This window comes from Muntiacus reevesi, chromosome 12 (genome assembly GCF_963930625.1).
Source record: "Muntiacus reevesi chromosome 12, mMunRee1.1, whole genome shotgun sequence".
Taxonomy (NCBI): Eukaryota; Metazoa; Chordata; class Mammalia; order Artiodactyla; family Cervidae; genus Muntiacus; species Muntiacus reevesi.
This window is the reverse complement of record NC_089260.1, coordinates 9,100,546-9,115,713: the sequence shown is the minus strand read 5'-3', so window position 1 is coordinate 9,115,713 and position 15,168 is coordinate 9,100,546. Positions and strand designations below refer to the sequence as shown.

The 15,168-nt window shown below is 41.1% G+C and overlaps 1 protein-coding gene across 1 annotated transcript in view; it reads left to right on the top strand.

The window, feature by feature from the left end:
- The first annotated feature begins 9,066 nt into the window (after positions 1-9,066).
- RUNX1T1 (RUNX1 partner transcriptional co-repressor 1) overlaps positions 9,067-15,168 on the top strand; it is a 151,093-nt gene continuing 144,991 nt past the window's right edge. Inside the window, 1 exon segment of the mRNA XM_065902568.1 lies at positions 9,067-9,317. Within this exon segment, the coding sequence (XP_065758640.1) occupies positions 9,290-9,317 (28 nt within the window). The 5' untranslated portion in view covers positions 9,067-9,289.

The following is a 15,168-nucleotide window of genomic DNA, read 5'->3' as shown; positions in this document are numbered from 1 at the left end:
ACCAGGATGCCAGCTCATATCTACTTTGGGGAGATATGGAATGAATGCTAAATAGGCATGCTATGAAGGAAGCACTTCCAGGTGAGGAAATGAAAACTTAAAGAAAGTTGTGTGACTTAAGGTCACTCATTGATCAAAAAGGAATTCCATTCTAGGTTTCATAGATTGCAAAGAGATCTCTCTTTCTGCTGTATTCTCTTTACAGAGATAACACTGAACACCAGGATAAAACCTGGAAAACCTTCCAGAAACAGTCAGCATTCCTAAGGTACTTGTTTCATTGTTAATCATCAAAGTTAATTTACACTTTCCCTTTGCTCACATAGGGAAAATACCTACAGTCAGTTTAAAACAACTCCATTTTTTCAAAAGCCCCATAAAGTTATTTTGCTGAGGAGTCCAGGTCACTTCCTGAGGGGTTTCCATCTGAGCAAAGTTGTCCGCACACCTTGACACCCTGACCACAGCTGATTGGACCGGATGGGCCCCTGACCCATCCTCCAGCTAACGAAGAGATTTGGCTCCAAAATGACCATGGCCGATTCCATCAGTCTCTCTGTGTCTGCATGTTAGAGTAGTATATTCTAGTTAACAGGAGAACAGGCGCTGGGAGACAGACATGACAGTAAACAGAAGCCATGAGTTATTCTAACTCGCAAAACAGCCAAAGTGATGAGTGAGCAGGACCTGTGGAGTAGAGAGGACCAAGAAGCTAATAATAGTTGGTGATGAAAGGAGCGCAGGAATGGAGGGCCAGCCCAGCGTTGTGATGAGGGCAGGGCGTTCAGGCGGGAAGCCCGTGGTGCCTCAGGACAGACTGAGAGGAAGAACGGAGGAATAATCTGATCGCTGCAGGTACTGATGCAGTCTCTCCTGTGAGTCCCAGGTAGCTTCTGTTGATGGCTTCCTGCCCTCTGCTTCTCCACGTATATCCTTAGAGTGAACTCCCACGAACCAAGGGAGATAACCCGAGGGGGTTTCTATTCTTTGTTCCTTGATCAAGCTTGATACATTGGCTTACAATTTTATAGAAACACTTACAAAGTCTAATCGGCAACTGACTGTCACTCATGAGGTACATCCAGAGACGGTACTCAAGGGGGTTCCCAGTGGCCTAGTGGTTAGGACGCTGGGCTCTCACTGAAGTGGCTGGACACAGTCCTTGATCGGGGACCTGAAATCACGCAAGCAGCAAGGGTGAGGCAAAAAAAAAAAAAAAAAGACGCTGCTCAAGCTGCTTCCATCTTCAAAATAACTGTGCTAAAAGTGGGTTTCAAAAACTAAAAATTTAAAACTACATTAATGTAGACAAAAAGAGCTTTAATTGGGTAACTATCAGATTCCACTATCTAAATGAATTTCCCACTTCATTAAAATAACAATGCCTTAAACTTCAAAGCAAACTCAGCCCTGTTGTTTACCCTGCCACTCCAAGCGCCTCTTGTAAGATATCTAGATCTTTTGTTAGACATATGTTACTGAGCTTAATTTGTCTTTGTTCCTTTTAAAAGTCTGGATTCACAGAGACCAGGAATGCTTTGAATCTGCTTCCTAACACAATACCTGTGTGAAGAAATGTCTAATCCTGACTGGGTATGAATACATGGAACACACAAATAAATGTGAAGATGTTCAGAAGAGGTTACAGGAAATTGGAATACCAAAATGCTCTAAGGGAATTGTGGAATATTTATGAAAATACGTGGTGTATTTTGAAATGCAGATGTCTCAGGACCTGGAAATGTAATCACGGGAATGAAAACTGTCTTTAATAAATCTTCTTAATTAAAATCTATTGTTCAGAAAAAAAAAAAAAAATCCTCCTGCAATATTAGAAATAGGAGCAAGAAATGGGAAAAGTATGCATTCATTCACATAGCAGCAAAGAATTATTATTAAGAGTTTCTGGCTATCACAGTTTATTTTGTTATTGTTGTTTTCGCTGTTGTTTTTTAAAGCTAAAGAAGTGACATTCTAGTAGCCTGGACATAAATTATTTGCCATTATGGTACCCAATGAGATGAAAACAAAAAAGGCCTGTAGCACAAAAATATATCCAATTACTGATAGAGTGTGTTAGAATCACTGTCAAAAATACCTAAATTTTTTTGTTTTTCTTCACTTGCAAGGGCTTGGAGTGGGTGCTCCTCTGGCTCAAAAGACACAAAATCAATTACAAGAAATAAACCTCCTTCCTCCCAATCTTCAGCTTTCCTCTATGAGATCCAAGCAGAATGCTTAAAACTGAAAATGTCTACATGATTGCCTTTGTGAAAAATAAATACATTTCTCTGTTCTTATTAGTCTGCAATGTCATTAAAGTTTGAGAGCAGTAGGCCTTTCAGTTAAACCAGTGCACTAGGGTATAATTGTCATAACATGTCAATATGATGAAATAAACTAATTTCATCAGTGAGTGAGCTGAGGCAAGCAAGGCTGAGCCCCATCCTGTGTGGCAGGGCCCATGCGACCTACCCTGTGACCGAGACCCTCCCTTCGCCATCGCAAGCAAGTGGGGGCTGGAGTGGTCCATGGCTGTGCGCAGGGAAGTTGGAAACCTGCACATCTCGAACCCAGGAGCTTGTAGTACCTTTCCTCAGTGACACATTACACTGGGCAGGTACAGTCCCACGCAGGGCATGGCCATCACTAACTCCTTAGAGTCGCAAGTGACCTAACCCTCCTGCAGTAACCACCCACGTGTGGCTCAACTTTTGAAGAGCTTCCAGTCCTGCTTAGATGAAGTTCTGTGGCTGCTTATTTTATTATTGTCTGATAATGAGTCTCCCTTGATGATTGCAGGTGCCTGAACAGCAGGTAGGGATGTTAGGAGCCTATTCACACGCGTTCCCTTATTATGGATACACAGTCCCAAAGGACCTGTGTGTTCTGTGAGTGCATGAATGCTGTGGGCTGTTACGCAAGCTATGAAAGTGGGGCTCTGTGTATATAAGGAGAATGATAAGGTGGGGTGTTTTCAATGATTCTAGTAATCTCTAAAGTCTTGCTCCCGATTCTGTGTGGGCCAGGGTCCTGAGAAGCTGGTTAGAAATGCAGAATTTCAGGTCCAAGTCCACACCCACTGAGGCAGATTCAGCCATTAACATAATCCTCTGGATGCTTAGTATACACATTAAATTTGACAGGCATCCATTACTCTAAGGGAAAATATATTTGTTCTTCTCTATAGAAAGCATGGCTTCCACGAGATGTTTTAAGACTGCAAACAACTGCATGCATGATCCATATCCTCGTGGTAAAAATATTAAATATGGAGCATTTATTTAAAAGTAAAAATGTGACTACTCAGGGCAAATGTTAGTCTAGAAGTGATTTTCTTGTCCAGAAAACACGTGAAATGGAAATTTTCTATCTTAGAAAAATTATGTCCTCTCAAGGAAAGGGGACCACATTGCAAGGCAGACTGGGTGATCAGTATCAGGTTGATCTTGGGTTTTACAGGCGCCTGACCTAAAGAGTATATTGATCAAGCGAGTCTCTTGAATGTACAGATGAAGTCTGGGGGGAATTTAGGAAGGGGAACCTGTTGGTCCCAGAGGACAGAGTCACCCTTTCTAGTGTCTTAACTGAGACACGGGGTTCTCCCAGTTGGTGGCCAGTCCTCTTGAGAAAAAAGTAAGAACTGTGCAAAACATCTTCATGAGGAATATGATTAACAGCAGCCTATGTTTGCTACAGATCTGTGGGCCAAAAATTTCTCCTCTTTCCACTGCTGTGCTGTGAGCCAGTTGGCTGCTGCTTCCCCCCCAGAGGTGGATATGCTACAGTGATATAATGATTCTCACATGGAAACAGCCTTATGAGGTGATACGGCATTCATCAGACTAGAGTCTTCTATGGAGCAAACTGATATTTTTAAAGGATCGGGGAAAAATAAGATGATTAAAATACTATAACATGTGAATCTTTTAAAGGGTGGATTTAATGTGAACACAGATAAACTGATCTTGCATAACTAAGGCATACATTTCCAAATAAAGATGATTCTTTACTAAGTATAAACACCCTTAAACAATCTGGATTATATAAACTATCAATGATATAACAATTAAATGAAAGAATGAGAATATGCCCTAGACAAATTAAACAGCTTGTGAATTTTTACTGCATATTGATGTATGTACTAAGGAATACGTACTCCAAGCAATATATAAGATAAAAAGGAAAGAATTACTTACCTCTAAAATTCCCTTAGCTGCAAGTTTCTTCACAAAGTATTTTTTAAAATGTCTAACTTATTATGGAAAGTAAACCAAAATTTCAGAAATATCTGTGCTTTATTATAGAACCTAGAATAATTTTACAAACAGTTAAACAAGAGTACTTAGTATATATTTTGCATATCAAATTCACCATTTTTCAAGAAATATTGAAATATACATATAAAACAACACAGAAACCCCTTGTCTTTGATTGCCCACATTTTCTTCATTAAATATATTGGTGGTGTTAAAGTTTTCTGAATAATTCATTAAGAAAGAAGTCAAGTTGATAGTGCTTTGATTCATGTAGATAAGTTCATGTGATGAAGTTTTTAAACTTATTCACTCTTCATTCAACAAATGTTTTTTGAACACCTAATACTAGGCAAGCACTGTTCAGTGAACAAAACAAAGACTGTCTTCTATGTAGTTACATCACAGTAATATGCACCTAAGGATTTATATAGACAGAGTAGACACCAGTATTTAAAACAAACAAAAAACAGCAAAAAAGGAAAAATAACTTCTCTGAGCACATTCAATAAAAAAAATGGGGAATATAGAATCTCAGTGGGGGATGGGTGTTCTAAGGTTTTATTCTGGATTATAGTATTTTAAAAATCAACTTTCAAAGACGGAGGTGGGAAACATTCTGTGTAAATTAGAAACAAGTAACTAAGATTTTTTTTTGGCATCATTATTTGTCATGGATTAGCAATAAAATGTCACATGAGATATTTACTAGCTTACAGATAGTTGTGCATATAAAAACACTTATTTGTGTATGTCATGTAGCACGTGTGTGTTTCATATTATGCAATAAATTCAATCCTGCAGAGTTTAATGTGTCAAACTCTGAGGAATACAAATATTTAAAGAGTAAAACTCATTACTTAAAGAAATACTAATATGAATTCTTTTATAAAACTCTCCAAACTTAAAAAAAATTCCTTTTGGAAATTAAATAAGTAATTGAAATTTTCCAACTTTGGCTTTTTACATGAAGACTGCTTTAAAGTAGTATAGAAAAACATATGACTATCTGCAGCTGAATCATGCCAATCCAATCAGTTTATTTGCAGGTATGATGAGAGCCTTTTTTTTTTTTTGGCCATGACACATAGCATGTGGGATCTTAGCTTCCCAACCCAGGGTTGCAACTATGCCCCCTGCAGTGAAACCATTGAGTCTTAACCTCTGGATTGCCAGAGAAGTCTCAGAGTCATTTTAGTTTAATTTGCAAATTTCTATTAAAAAAATTATTTATTATCTTAGGTCCCTAAGAGCTAATGTATTTACATTGTACACTTACACAATAAGATCTCTAAAAGTTATTCTTTTGTTGTCCGTATTCTAAAATTAAACCTTAAACCAGTTAAATAACAAAGTTGCAAAGATTTGGAATAAAACTTGTCCATAAAAAGCTCAAAAAGTAAACTACATAAAACTACATAGCAAAAGCGAGAGAAGTGACAAATACGATGAAGTTCTTCACTGATGAAAACATGATCATTGTCTCCTGTTCTTTATGTTTATCATATTCTATTTGTTTCACAAATACAATAACTTTCATTAAAAATAATTAAGATTTTTCATCAACCTAAGCAAACAGGAAGACTTTTTCAAAGTATATAGAAAAATCTCAGCTTATGACTCATTCAAACTTTAATGTCTGTAAGAAGCAATTTTGAAAGCGTTCATTAAGAACTCGCTAAAATTTTGTCCAGGAATTCCTGTTTGTGAGAGGTGAATCACATATCTCTAAAGAAGATAATTAGCACTCATCTGAAATTTGTGTTGGAAATTCTGCTTTTTTAAAAGATTGGCTTAAGGAGAAACAAAAAGCAGTCTTAGGTTACATTAATGAAAAAAAACTGTAAGCTGAAAAAACTTGATACCTTTACAATAAGAAAAATTTAAGAATGTGAGAAAAAAATTGCTAGTAAGGGTTTTTATAGTTTAATGTATTATTCAGTATCTTATTTTTCAATTTAATGGTTTTGTTAGGGTGCGTAGGTGCCTATTTAAAAAAAAAAATTTTTTAAAGATTTTTTGTTGTTGTTCAACAAAATGAAAGTCCTGAAAGTAGATACCTGATTTCTCCAGTGAGTGGCAGAAAGACAATACTAATTCCTGTCTCCTTTAGATAGTTATTTTTTAATGTATCAATGATTAATTTACTGCATGATGAATACAATGTCACGTGTACTTCCCACCCCAAAGCTAGGGTAAGGAAATATTTTGTGGACTTGTATCATTTTCAGGCAATTCACACCTTCCCACCACCCTTATGAATGAGCCCCTCCCTTTCCATTTAATGTTTTATTTTCCTAGATTTTACAATTCAGGAATCACCTCACACTTGAGTTGGTCTCTTTTGCTACCATTTGCTCCAAATAGAGGAGTCAGGAGATTATAGAAGGATAAACTCTACAGAAAAATGTGTTCTACGTTTGTAGGACACAGGCCTTTAAAGGGAGTGGGAAGTGGGATTAAGGAATATATTGAGTCACTATACATTAGCTTCAGGATGTACATTCTTCAACTGCTCTTATCAGAATTTTTAAAAACTCTCAGATGTAGTGACATTCTATCTGATGTGAAGTCAAATTGAGTAGAAAATGTTGTGAATTTTTTAAGAAGTACAAGTAGAACAATGATTATCATTTTTACAGAAGAATGACCAAAAGGGAGAATCCCATAAGCTTTGTAGAATCTTATAAAACAGGATTTAAATATATGCCTTTGTGTTGTGAATATGGCCTGAAAATGTAAAACTGTTTTTGATTTCCTGCAAGTTGTTTTCCATTGATTTTGAAGTTTAATGTTTCTATCATAATTTCACACCTACTTTGGCACAATTTACAGAAAGAAGAAAAATATAGCATAATATGTATATTTTATTTCTCCCCCTATTTTTTTTTAATCCTAAAACTTGTTGATTTACTTTATTTCTAGGCCTTATGATTTTAGAAATAACACTTTCACAAGAATCATTCCTGATTCAGATTTCATTTTATTAATTTTAAATAAGAATAAATGTATAGTCCTGGTATCTAAATTCTTGCTTTTCAATTTTGGGACAGAAGAAATAACACAGGTAATAGAATAATTAAATATTAAAGTGTTCATGATTTTTTAAGGAAAATACAAGTAAGCTTTGACAATTTCTTATACAATGGAGTTAAAGTATACATAAAATTTTATATTTTAAGATAATTAATGCTGCTAAGGAGAGCAAAAAATAAACAGTTGTAATGCAGAAACTACTATAGAATGTACAACTTGATAAAATTTGAGATTCAAATTAAGAACATCAAATATCAAATATCAAGACTTAACATTACAATTCATTAATCCATTACAATTCATTAGTCAAATGTCCCAAAGAGAGGGCAGAATGTAGAATGAGTATTTTCTGAAAATGAATTGCAAAAAATTAGTAGAATCTGAGAAGACTTCAGAATTGGAAGCTCCAGCTGGGTTTAAATAGATGGGGGAAGGGATCTTACTACTAAATATTTGAAGCACCATTTAAAAAAATAAAACCTACCAACGTCTCATCAGTTCCCCCTGCATCAGGCCCATTCTGACCTTATCTTAAACATCTTTTCCTTTGTAAAGACGAAATTTAGAAACACACACACACAGGATATGTTGCACTGATGTAGGCCAGTTGGGAAAAAAACAACATGGTTCAGAGCAGGATTTCAAATTGTTACACTAAATATAATAACATTTGCAGTCATGGCACTGTTCCATAATAATTTTAAAAGATTTCATTTTACTCATCATCGCCAGCCATTATCTGATCATATTTGACCTACATATTAATATTTTCATTATTATCCAAGCCCCTTTTGCTCTGTACAAACAAACTGTCAGTTCTGTTCACTGCGAGATTATTTATTTACTTTGGAAATAACTGGAATTCTTTCACCCTATCTTTTTCTCCAGGGACACCCCCACCCCCAGGATTGATATTAATGTCTGGGGGAGGGGGGATACAATCCATAAAAACAAACAAACGAAAAAACACCGTGAGATAGAAAAGGGGCCCCTCTTCATGGCATACTATGGGAGAAGTAGAAAAACAAAGGGAAAAAGAAAATGATAATTGTTTTCTCTAAGGCTATTATCTAATGCGAAAGCAAACAGTCAGTCTGGAAATCAGCTAACAGAAGGGGATTAAGAGAGAGGAGATCTGAGCGGGGCTTGATGGCTCGCAGAGCTGTCTCCAGCCAGTGATGAGACGCAGGCAGGGCAGCCAGGAGCGCTCCAGATGGCCGGGGAAAGTGGTCGTCTTGGGTTACTGCAGGGCGCCCGGGGCCCCGGGAAAGCATCACTAGGGAGCCGGCCCCACGTCCAGCCTGCCCCGGAGAGGGCGAGGCCAGGGAGAGGCGGCCCGCGCGCCCGCGCGCCCCGGCCGGCCGGGCCAGCCCATTGTTAACTTACACTTGACCCCCGTGACCCCCGCACGGCCCCGATGTCCCCCGCCTCCCCCGCCCGCCGCCCGCGCCCCCCGCGCCCCCCGCGCCCCCCGCGTCGCCGCGGGCCCTCCTCCCGGCCCCGGGGAGCGGCCGCGGCGCCCCGGGCGCGGGCGCGCGCGCTCTCGGCGCCCAGCGCGCGGCGCCCCCGCTGCCCGGCGGCCGCCCCGCCGCCCCTCGCGCGTCGCCTTCCTCGAGAGTGAGCGAGGGCGCGCGAGGCCGACGCAGACGCCGCCCGGGACGGGGGCGCTTCCCCGCGCCCCGCATCCCATTCGTCTGCCGCCGCGGCGACCGCAGGGAAGGGGCGGGAGGCAGGGAGGGAGGAGCGGCGCGCCGCGCGTCCGGGGCTGCTCCGCGTGGAGGCGGCGTCTGGCCGGCGGCCCCGACCCCCGGGCTCCTCGCCCCGCGGCTCGCGGTGACCGGCGCCCGGCGGCCTCGCAGCGAGCGCGCGCGCGGGCCCGCGGTCCTGGACGCGCCGGCCCTTCGGGGGCCAGGAGAGGCGCCGCGCCCTCGGCCCCTCGCCCGGCGGGCCGGCCGAGAAGACGGCAAGTTCTCCTGGCACCTCGGAGCGGGTGGCGGATGGTGGGACTCTCCGGCCCTGTGCAGTGTAAGTGTCCGCGGGCGGCGGGGACTCGGGGCACCGGGGTGGGGGGCGCCTGGTTGTTATTCTGATGACCGTCCCCTTCGTTTGGGTTGTTCGGCCGGGAGGCTCCGGGCTGTCCCCGTCGCTGAACTAGGGTAGAGCCACGCACCGGCGCGAAGAGCCTCGCGAGTCACTGCCGGCTGCGGTGACCCTGAACTTCACGGGGCGGCCGGGGGTGCCGTTTCACTCTCAGATTCTCCGCCCTGCTGCCCCCCGTTTTCTTTTCTCTCCATCATGACGATATGAGAGCTGGAAGATCACACTTATTCCCACCACCCGCCCCCGACCGAACCCCCGGGCAAGGTACCCAGGGTGAGGGTGGCAGGTGGCCCTAGACCCTCACCTTTTTTTTTTTTTTTTTTTAAACTGGAAAGTCTTCTTTTAATGGTGGAAAACTTAGCTCTGGGATCAGGAGAGGAGGAGGAATCTTAACTTTTGAGCCCCGGTGGCGACTGCGGTCGCGGTCCTTAGAGCGGTCCCCGGGCGCTTTGTGGCCACCCTGCGAACTCGCCCTGGTCTTCTTGGGCTCGCGGGGTGCTCGGGTGGGAAGGCCCCGGAGATCGGGTCAAGCCCCCGACCCCGAAGTCCAGCTGGGGTCTCCCGATCCGAGTGTGCCATCCGCGACGGGCTCGGGGCTTTGCCGTCCGGTGTGGGTGGGCAGCGTCCCTGCGGCCCAGACCTCCGCGCGCCGGGGGCTCCGGCGCCCCGGCCCTTTGGGGGTTCCCTGCGCAGCCTCGATGGGGGCTCCCGTCTCCTCTTCAGACTGGGGAGCCCTGGGCTGGGCAGCGGAGCCCCCGCCTGGCGGAGCCCGGACGGGGAGCTGCGTCCCGGGGATGCAATTCGTTTACCCGGCCCCAGCGCTCTCTTTGGGGGACTGAAAGGGCTGGGGTGATCGGTGCACCCAGACCCCTCTCTCTGGGCGGATCTGACGCTGGCCAGGACCCCCCCTAAGGAAAGACAATTCGGTGGGTACAATGCGCTTACATCCGTTTTGTTTGTTTTTTTGAAACTTTCTATGAGGTTGGGGTGGGGTAAGGGCAGTCAGTCCTTGGAAAAGTTTGAGTACAGATTCCAGGAAGTAGGACGTGAACCCAGACTGTTACTAAAAATAGCCCCACCCCCCCCCCGCCCCCCCGCGCGCTTTTCAAGTTTGGAGGATTTGGCTGGGGAGCCTTGCAGCCCTTGTTTTCCTTATTCCTTGCAAAGCGTCCTGGCGGTTGAAATCTTTTGAGCATAGCTATTCTTCAAGATCTGGGCATCTCAAAGCCAAGCCCGCCTCAGCCTGGCACCAGAGTGTCACTTTCAGGAATCGCCCGTGTCCCCCGGAGGAGCTCCTGAAGACCAGTCCCAGAGTCCAGGGCCGGGGAGTGAAGGTCAGGAGTTGGGGGGAGGCCACTCCAGACCAACCTGAGTGCTTCATGTCACTCCGGGCCCCCTTGAATTTTTAACTTCGCTCCCTTTAATTAATCTGCCCAGGGCCTTGATATAAATGGCTGTCCACAGCTGCTGCAAATTGATTTATCCCCTGGTAAAGGTTGGGTTGCGGACCAAGGCGTTTGCTCTTTCTACCTTCCGTGTGAACTGAAATCTGTTTTACAGATCCCCCGCCCCCAAACATGTGGACCCTTTTTAAGTGCACTCAGCGGCTTTTATAGCCATAACCCTCCCTTTGCATAGAACGGGAGGGAAACTGGGTCTGTGCCCGGTGAGTCCACACTCGCTAGAATACAGATTGATCAGCTTTTCAGTGATAAACCGGAGTGTCCTGGGCTTTCTTTAGTTTTTTGCAGTCTTTTGCTTTTGACCATGTGAGCATTCTGTTGTGGCCAGTCACTCCTGTCATACAGTTCCTTAGAAAAGGTGAACAAACAGAACTGTTTGTTAAACCATCCTGGCCCAAACCCAGATGCTTATGTCAGATGTGATGTGTACAAAGAGAAGCAAATTCATAATTCTCTGGATCTTTCCCCATTGTTTATTCTTCATGTCAGTTCTAGTTTTAACATTGTAGGGGCTTTCAGGTAGCATGCATGGGACAGTCTGATTTTCTTTCTCTTTTCTTTCTTTTTGTGGGTGGTTATTTTTAAAGGGACAGCTGACAGCCTCACCCAGTGTTTGACCTAGGCATCTTTTGCAGCCAGGAAGGATATTGAGGAAGTTGAAGTCTAACATTGCTTTATCTGTACTGTATTTAGCATTTCTTTGGCTTATTCTTTCAAAAGAAAGAATTTCCACTAAATAATCAAGGAATCAGGCTCATTCTGGGTGTATAAAAGCTGACTTTATCTGCCATCATACTAAGAGAAGAACTTTATGTTAGAAGACTTTGTGTAAGCATTCATAATTTTTGTAAACCATTTAGACAGCAGTCACTTTATTTGAAAAGCTAAATACTGAGTGGGAGAGTTTGAGTATGGAGTTTCTCCAGTGTCCAGTTCATATCTAATAAAAGAAGTGGGAAAAAATGGTGTATTTTTTTCTTTAATGTTTGGATAGCTCAAAGCAGACCAGAAATCTTTGAAATGCTATTTTCCTTTATAGCTTTAGTCTCTGTGGCTCACTAATATCTGCTAATAATTTGATTTAAATATGATCCTTAAAAGGGCTTTCCTAATAAGATACATTCTTCTTGTAGTACAATGCAAATTGCCCTATCAAGTTGCAAGCTGCTGGAAAAGGTAGGATAGTACATATTGCAGATACAAGATTGCATCTTTATATTTTTACAATTTTCCCTTTCTGAAGAAAAGTAAAATATTGTTCTTGATGCTAGATTTTAATGATGAATTCTTCCATCCAGGGTGTTAGTATAAATATTTGCAGATGAAAGAACACTTCATAAATAGTAAAGAAGTACACAAATGTAAGGTGCCATTATCATTTATTTTATTATAAAAATAGAAGCTTATTTTATTGTAAAAAAAAAAAAAAACTTTTCTTTTTTTCCCAACATTGAAAAGGGATCACGAGAAAGAAATGCTTCCAATAGGAATGCTGGTCAGTGGTTGTCAGGTTAGGACATTCTTCACTGTCAAATCGTGTTTCTCACTGCTTTGATATGAACATCAGCTGACAGGCGCTGAATGCAAACCCTTCTTCACTGAGGTTTTATGCAGGCAGCATAGCCCTTCATAGCAAAGCAGTCTCAAAAATTGGCACCTGCAGGATTTGCATGTGAAAAAAACGATTCAGTTGCATTTTACTGGAGTCTTATTACTGTAAGTTATGTAAGTTCAGTGAGAAAAGCTATTTGTTGATGTTTGGACGTTTAAAAGTTCTTTGTTTTATGGACACCTTATTCATCATCTAGTGATTCACAGACTTTATTGATAGCAGAAGCAGGGAGAAGTGATCTCTGTCTTTATAGATGTTATTTAGTATGAAATAGTGTTATTTTTAACCATGTGCTTACAGAGTGCACTTGCATGCATGGTTAATTTTTAAAATGTGCCTTAAAATGATACCTTCCTACAACTTTCAGAATCCATCAGAAGTTAAACAAATACTACATAAAATTAGGTTAACATAAAATACCCTTTGAAAACAATCTGGGATTTTAGGAGTTCAACAATAAGTTAAAATCTATAGTAAAGAAATTAAACATTTCATAGTTCTAAATTTCTTTACTTGTTAAATAATTTGTCACCAAGATGCCTTTTAAAAATACCATATTTGACCCTTTTATGCAAAATAACTGACAAATGTTAAGTCAACTAAAATACCTTTGTGAACCTTAGAATATTATCCATCAGTGAGAACATTTCATCCAGAATAAGTTATTTTTTATTATCTAAAGAGACACGTTCCAGCTTCACTTTTTTACAGCCATTAATATAAGAGTTCCTAAATAATATTTAAAGAACAGTGAACATTTTATTAAAGCAAACATTAGTTCAGTTTAATGGAGGTAATTGTAAGTGATAAGACAGAGCAGGTTATCTCTGTGTTGTTTAAACAGAAGGAGCTACTTTGCACCATTTCCAGTAGCCATCTGTAGAAGAGAAGGGTTTGCACCTGTCTGTCCACACTAATTATAGATTAGGGCCAAAGAAATGAAATTCGAGGAGGTTTTCAGCTAATGAAATCCATACTGATTTTATTGTAAATGTGTTTTATGTAAAGAGGGTGATGGTTGAGTTATGAATGAATAAATTGCTATGTAGCTGCTAGGCACTTGGTTTTGAAGCACAATTCTGCTGCATTAACCTTTGATATTAAAAAAAAAAAAGACAAACAACTTAGACACGGATGCTAGTCTTTGTTTGGCATCCATAGCTACAGTTTAGTAAGCAGCAGTGAGATTCCGTATGCAATTTTAAAATGTGTGTAAAGCAGCTTAAATGTTAAGAACATTCTAGTATTTTGAAATGCAGATGAAGTAGAAGGTAGGTTTTAACTTATACATATAAAACATTAGGAAATTAGAAAGCTTTTTTTTTTCTTTGCATTTCAGTTTCACATACATGAGAAATTAAAGCAAAATGAGTGAGGAATTCATTCTGCAATAAAAGGTCACATGAATCTCTACCACATCTGTTTATAGTAATTATGAACATAATTAACATAAGAATTACAAATGAAATAATGACAAGCTGAGCAATGAGATATTATGCCATAATGGTCATATGTTGGAATTCTCACATTATAGCACACTAGAATTCACATACTCAAAGAAAATGCTAGATTTTTATCTGAATTAATGCTTCAAAACTTATCTGCTTGAGACAGATGGACTTCTTGCTTTTATAGGAAGGTAACCTATTATTAAGAGAAGAACTAGTTGAAATTAAGATTTCTAGTCTCCAGGCTGGCCTTTAAGACAGCTGTGATTATAGAAACCACTTCCTGTTGTACACTTATTCTGTGATTGTACTTCTTGATTATTATATTGCTTTTTTCTAAATTGAAAGCTTTTCAGCAAAGTGTTTGCTTTGGAAGAAAGTCATGGATTCTTCCCATTTGAGAATTGGTTGATCTTTTCTGTAACTGTGAGCCAAAAGTCAGTGAACAAACAAGGAGGTAATAGAAATAGTATGCCTTCACAAAACAAGAACATTGGCAGATAAGCTTTTGTGCAGTTTTCTTCATACCTTCAGTGTCTGGATGCTTTTTAAAGAAAAATGTAAGCCTTTTCTGTGGAAGTAGTAGGGCTTTGTTTGTTTTATAAATAGCATTTTTTCAAAGCGCATGTAATGGAAAAATCAGTTGGCGTTTGTAAGTTGTATTTTTTACTTCCTAGAGTTGCATTGGATTTATAAACCTGTGTCTGTAGTCTTTGTCCAAACTGATCTGACTAAGATGTGTTAAAGAGGCAGGTATATACGGTTGCGCCTGGTTATCCTGAATACAGTTTTCTATAGCAGCTAGAGAAAAAGTGAAAGGTGACCCTTTATGAGAGCTATAATGATACTCTAGAAATCTGCTGTTACATTTAAAACATGTAAGAAGGACAGATTTTCACTCATTTAGAGTGCACTCGATTTGGGAACACTTCCTGCCAAATGGCCTCCTCCCTCTTCTTGCACCCTTGTATAACTATTGAACCTGCTCACTTTTTGAAGATTTATGGGGAAGTAGTACCTCCTCTTCTCAGCGACACCCGGAGGTTTTCCACGTGATTGGCTTACTGGTGGATTGTGGCAGAGCCCTTTTCATCTGACATTCATTGCATGACAAGATTTTTCACACATGCCCTTCCTCCACCAATGCCTAGCTTTTTGCACTTTACCTGACCTATCAGGTTTCCCTTAATTGTTTTCTTGGGGTGATGGGAGCTTGGGGGCCTGGGGATCCACTGCTCATAAAACTTTTTGAG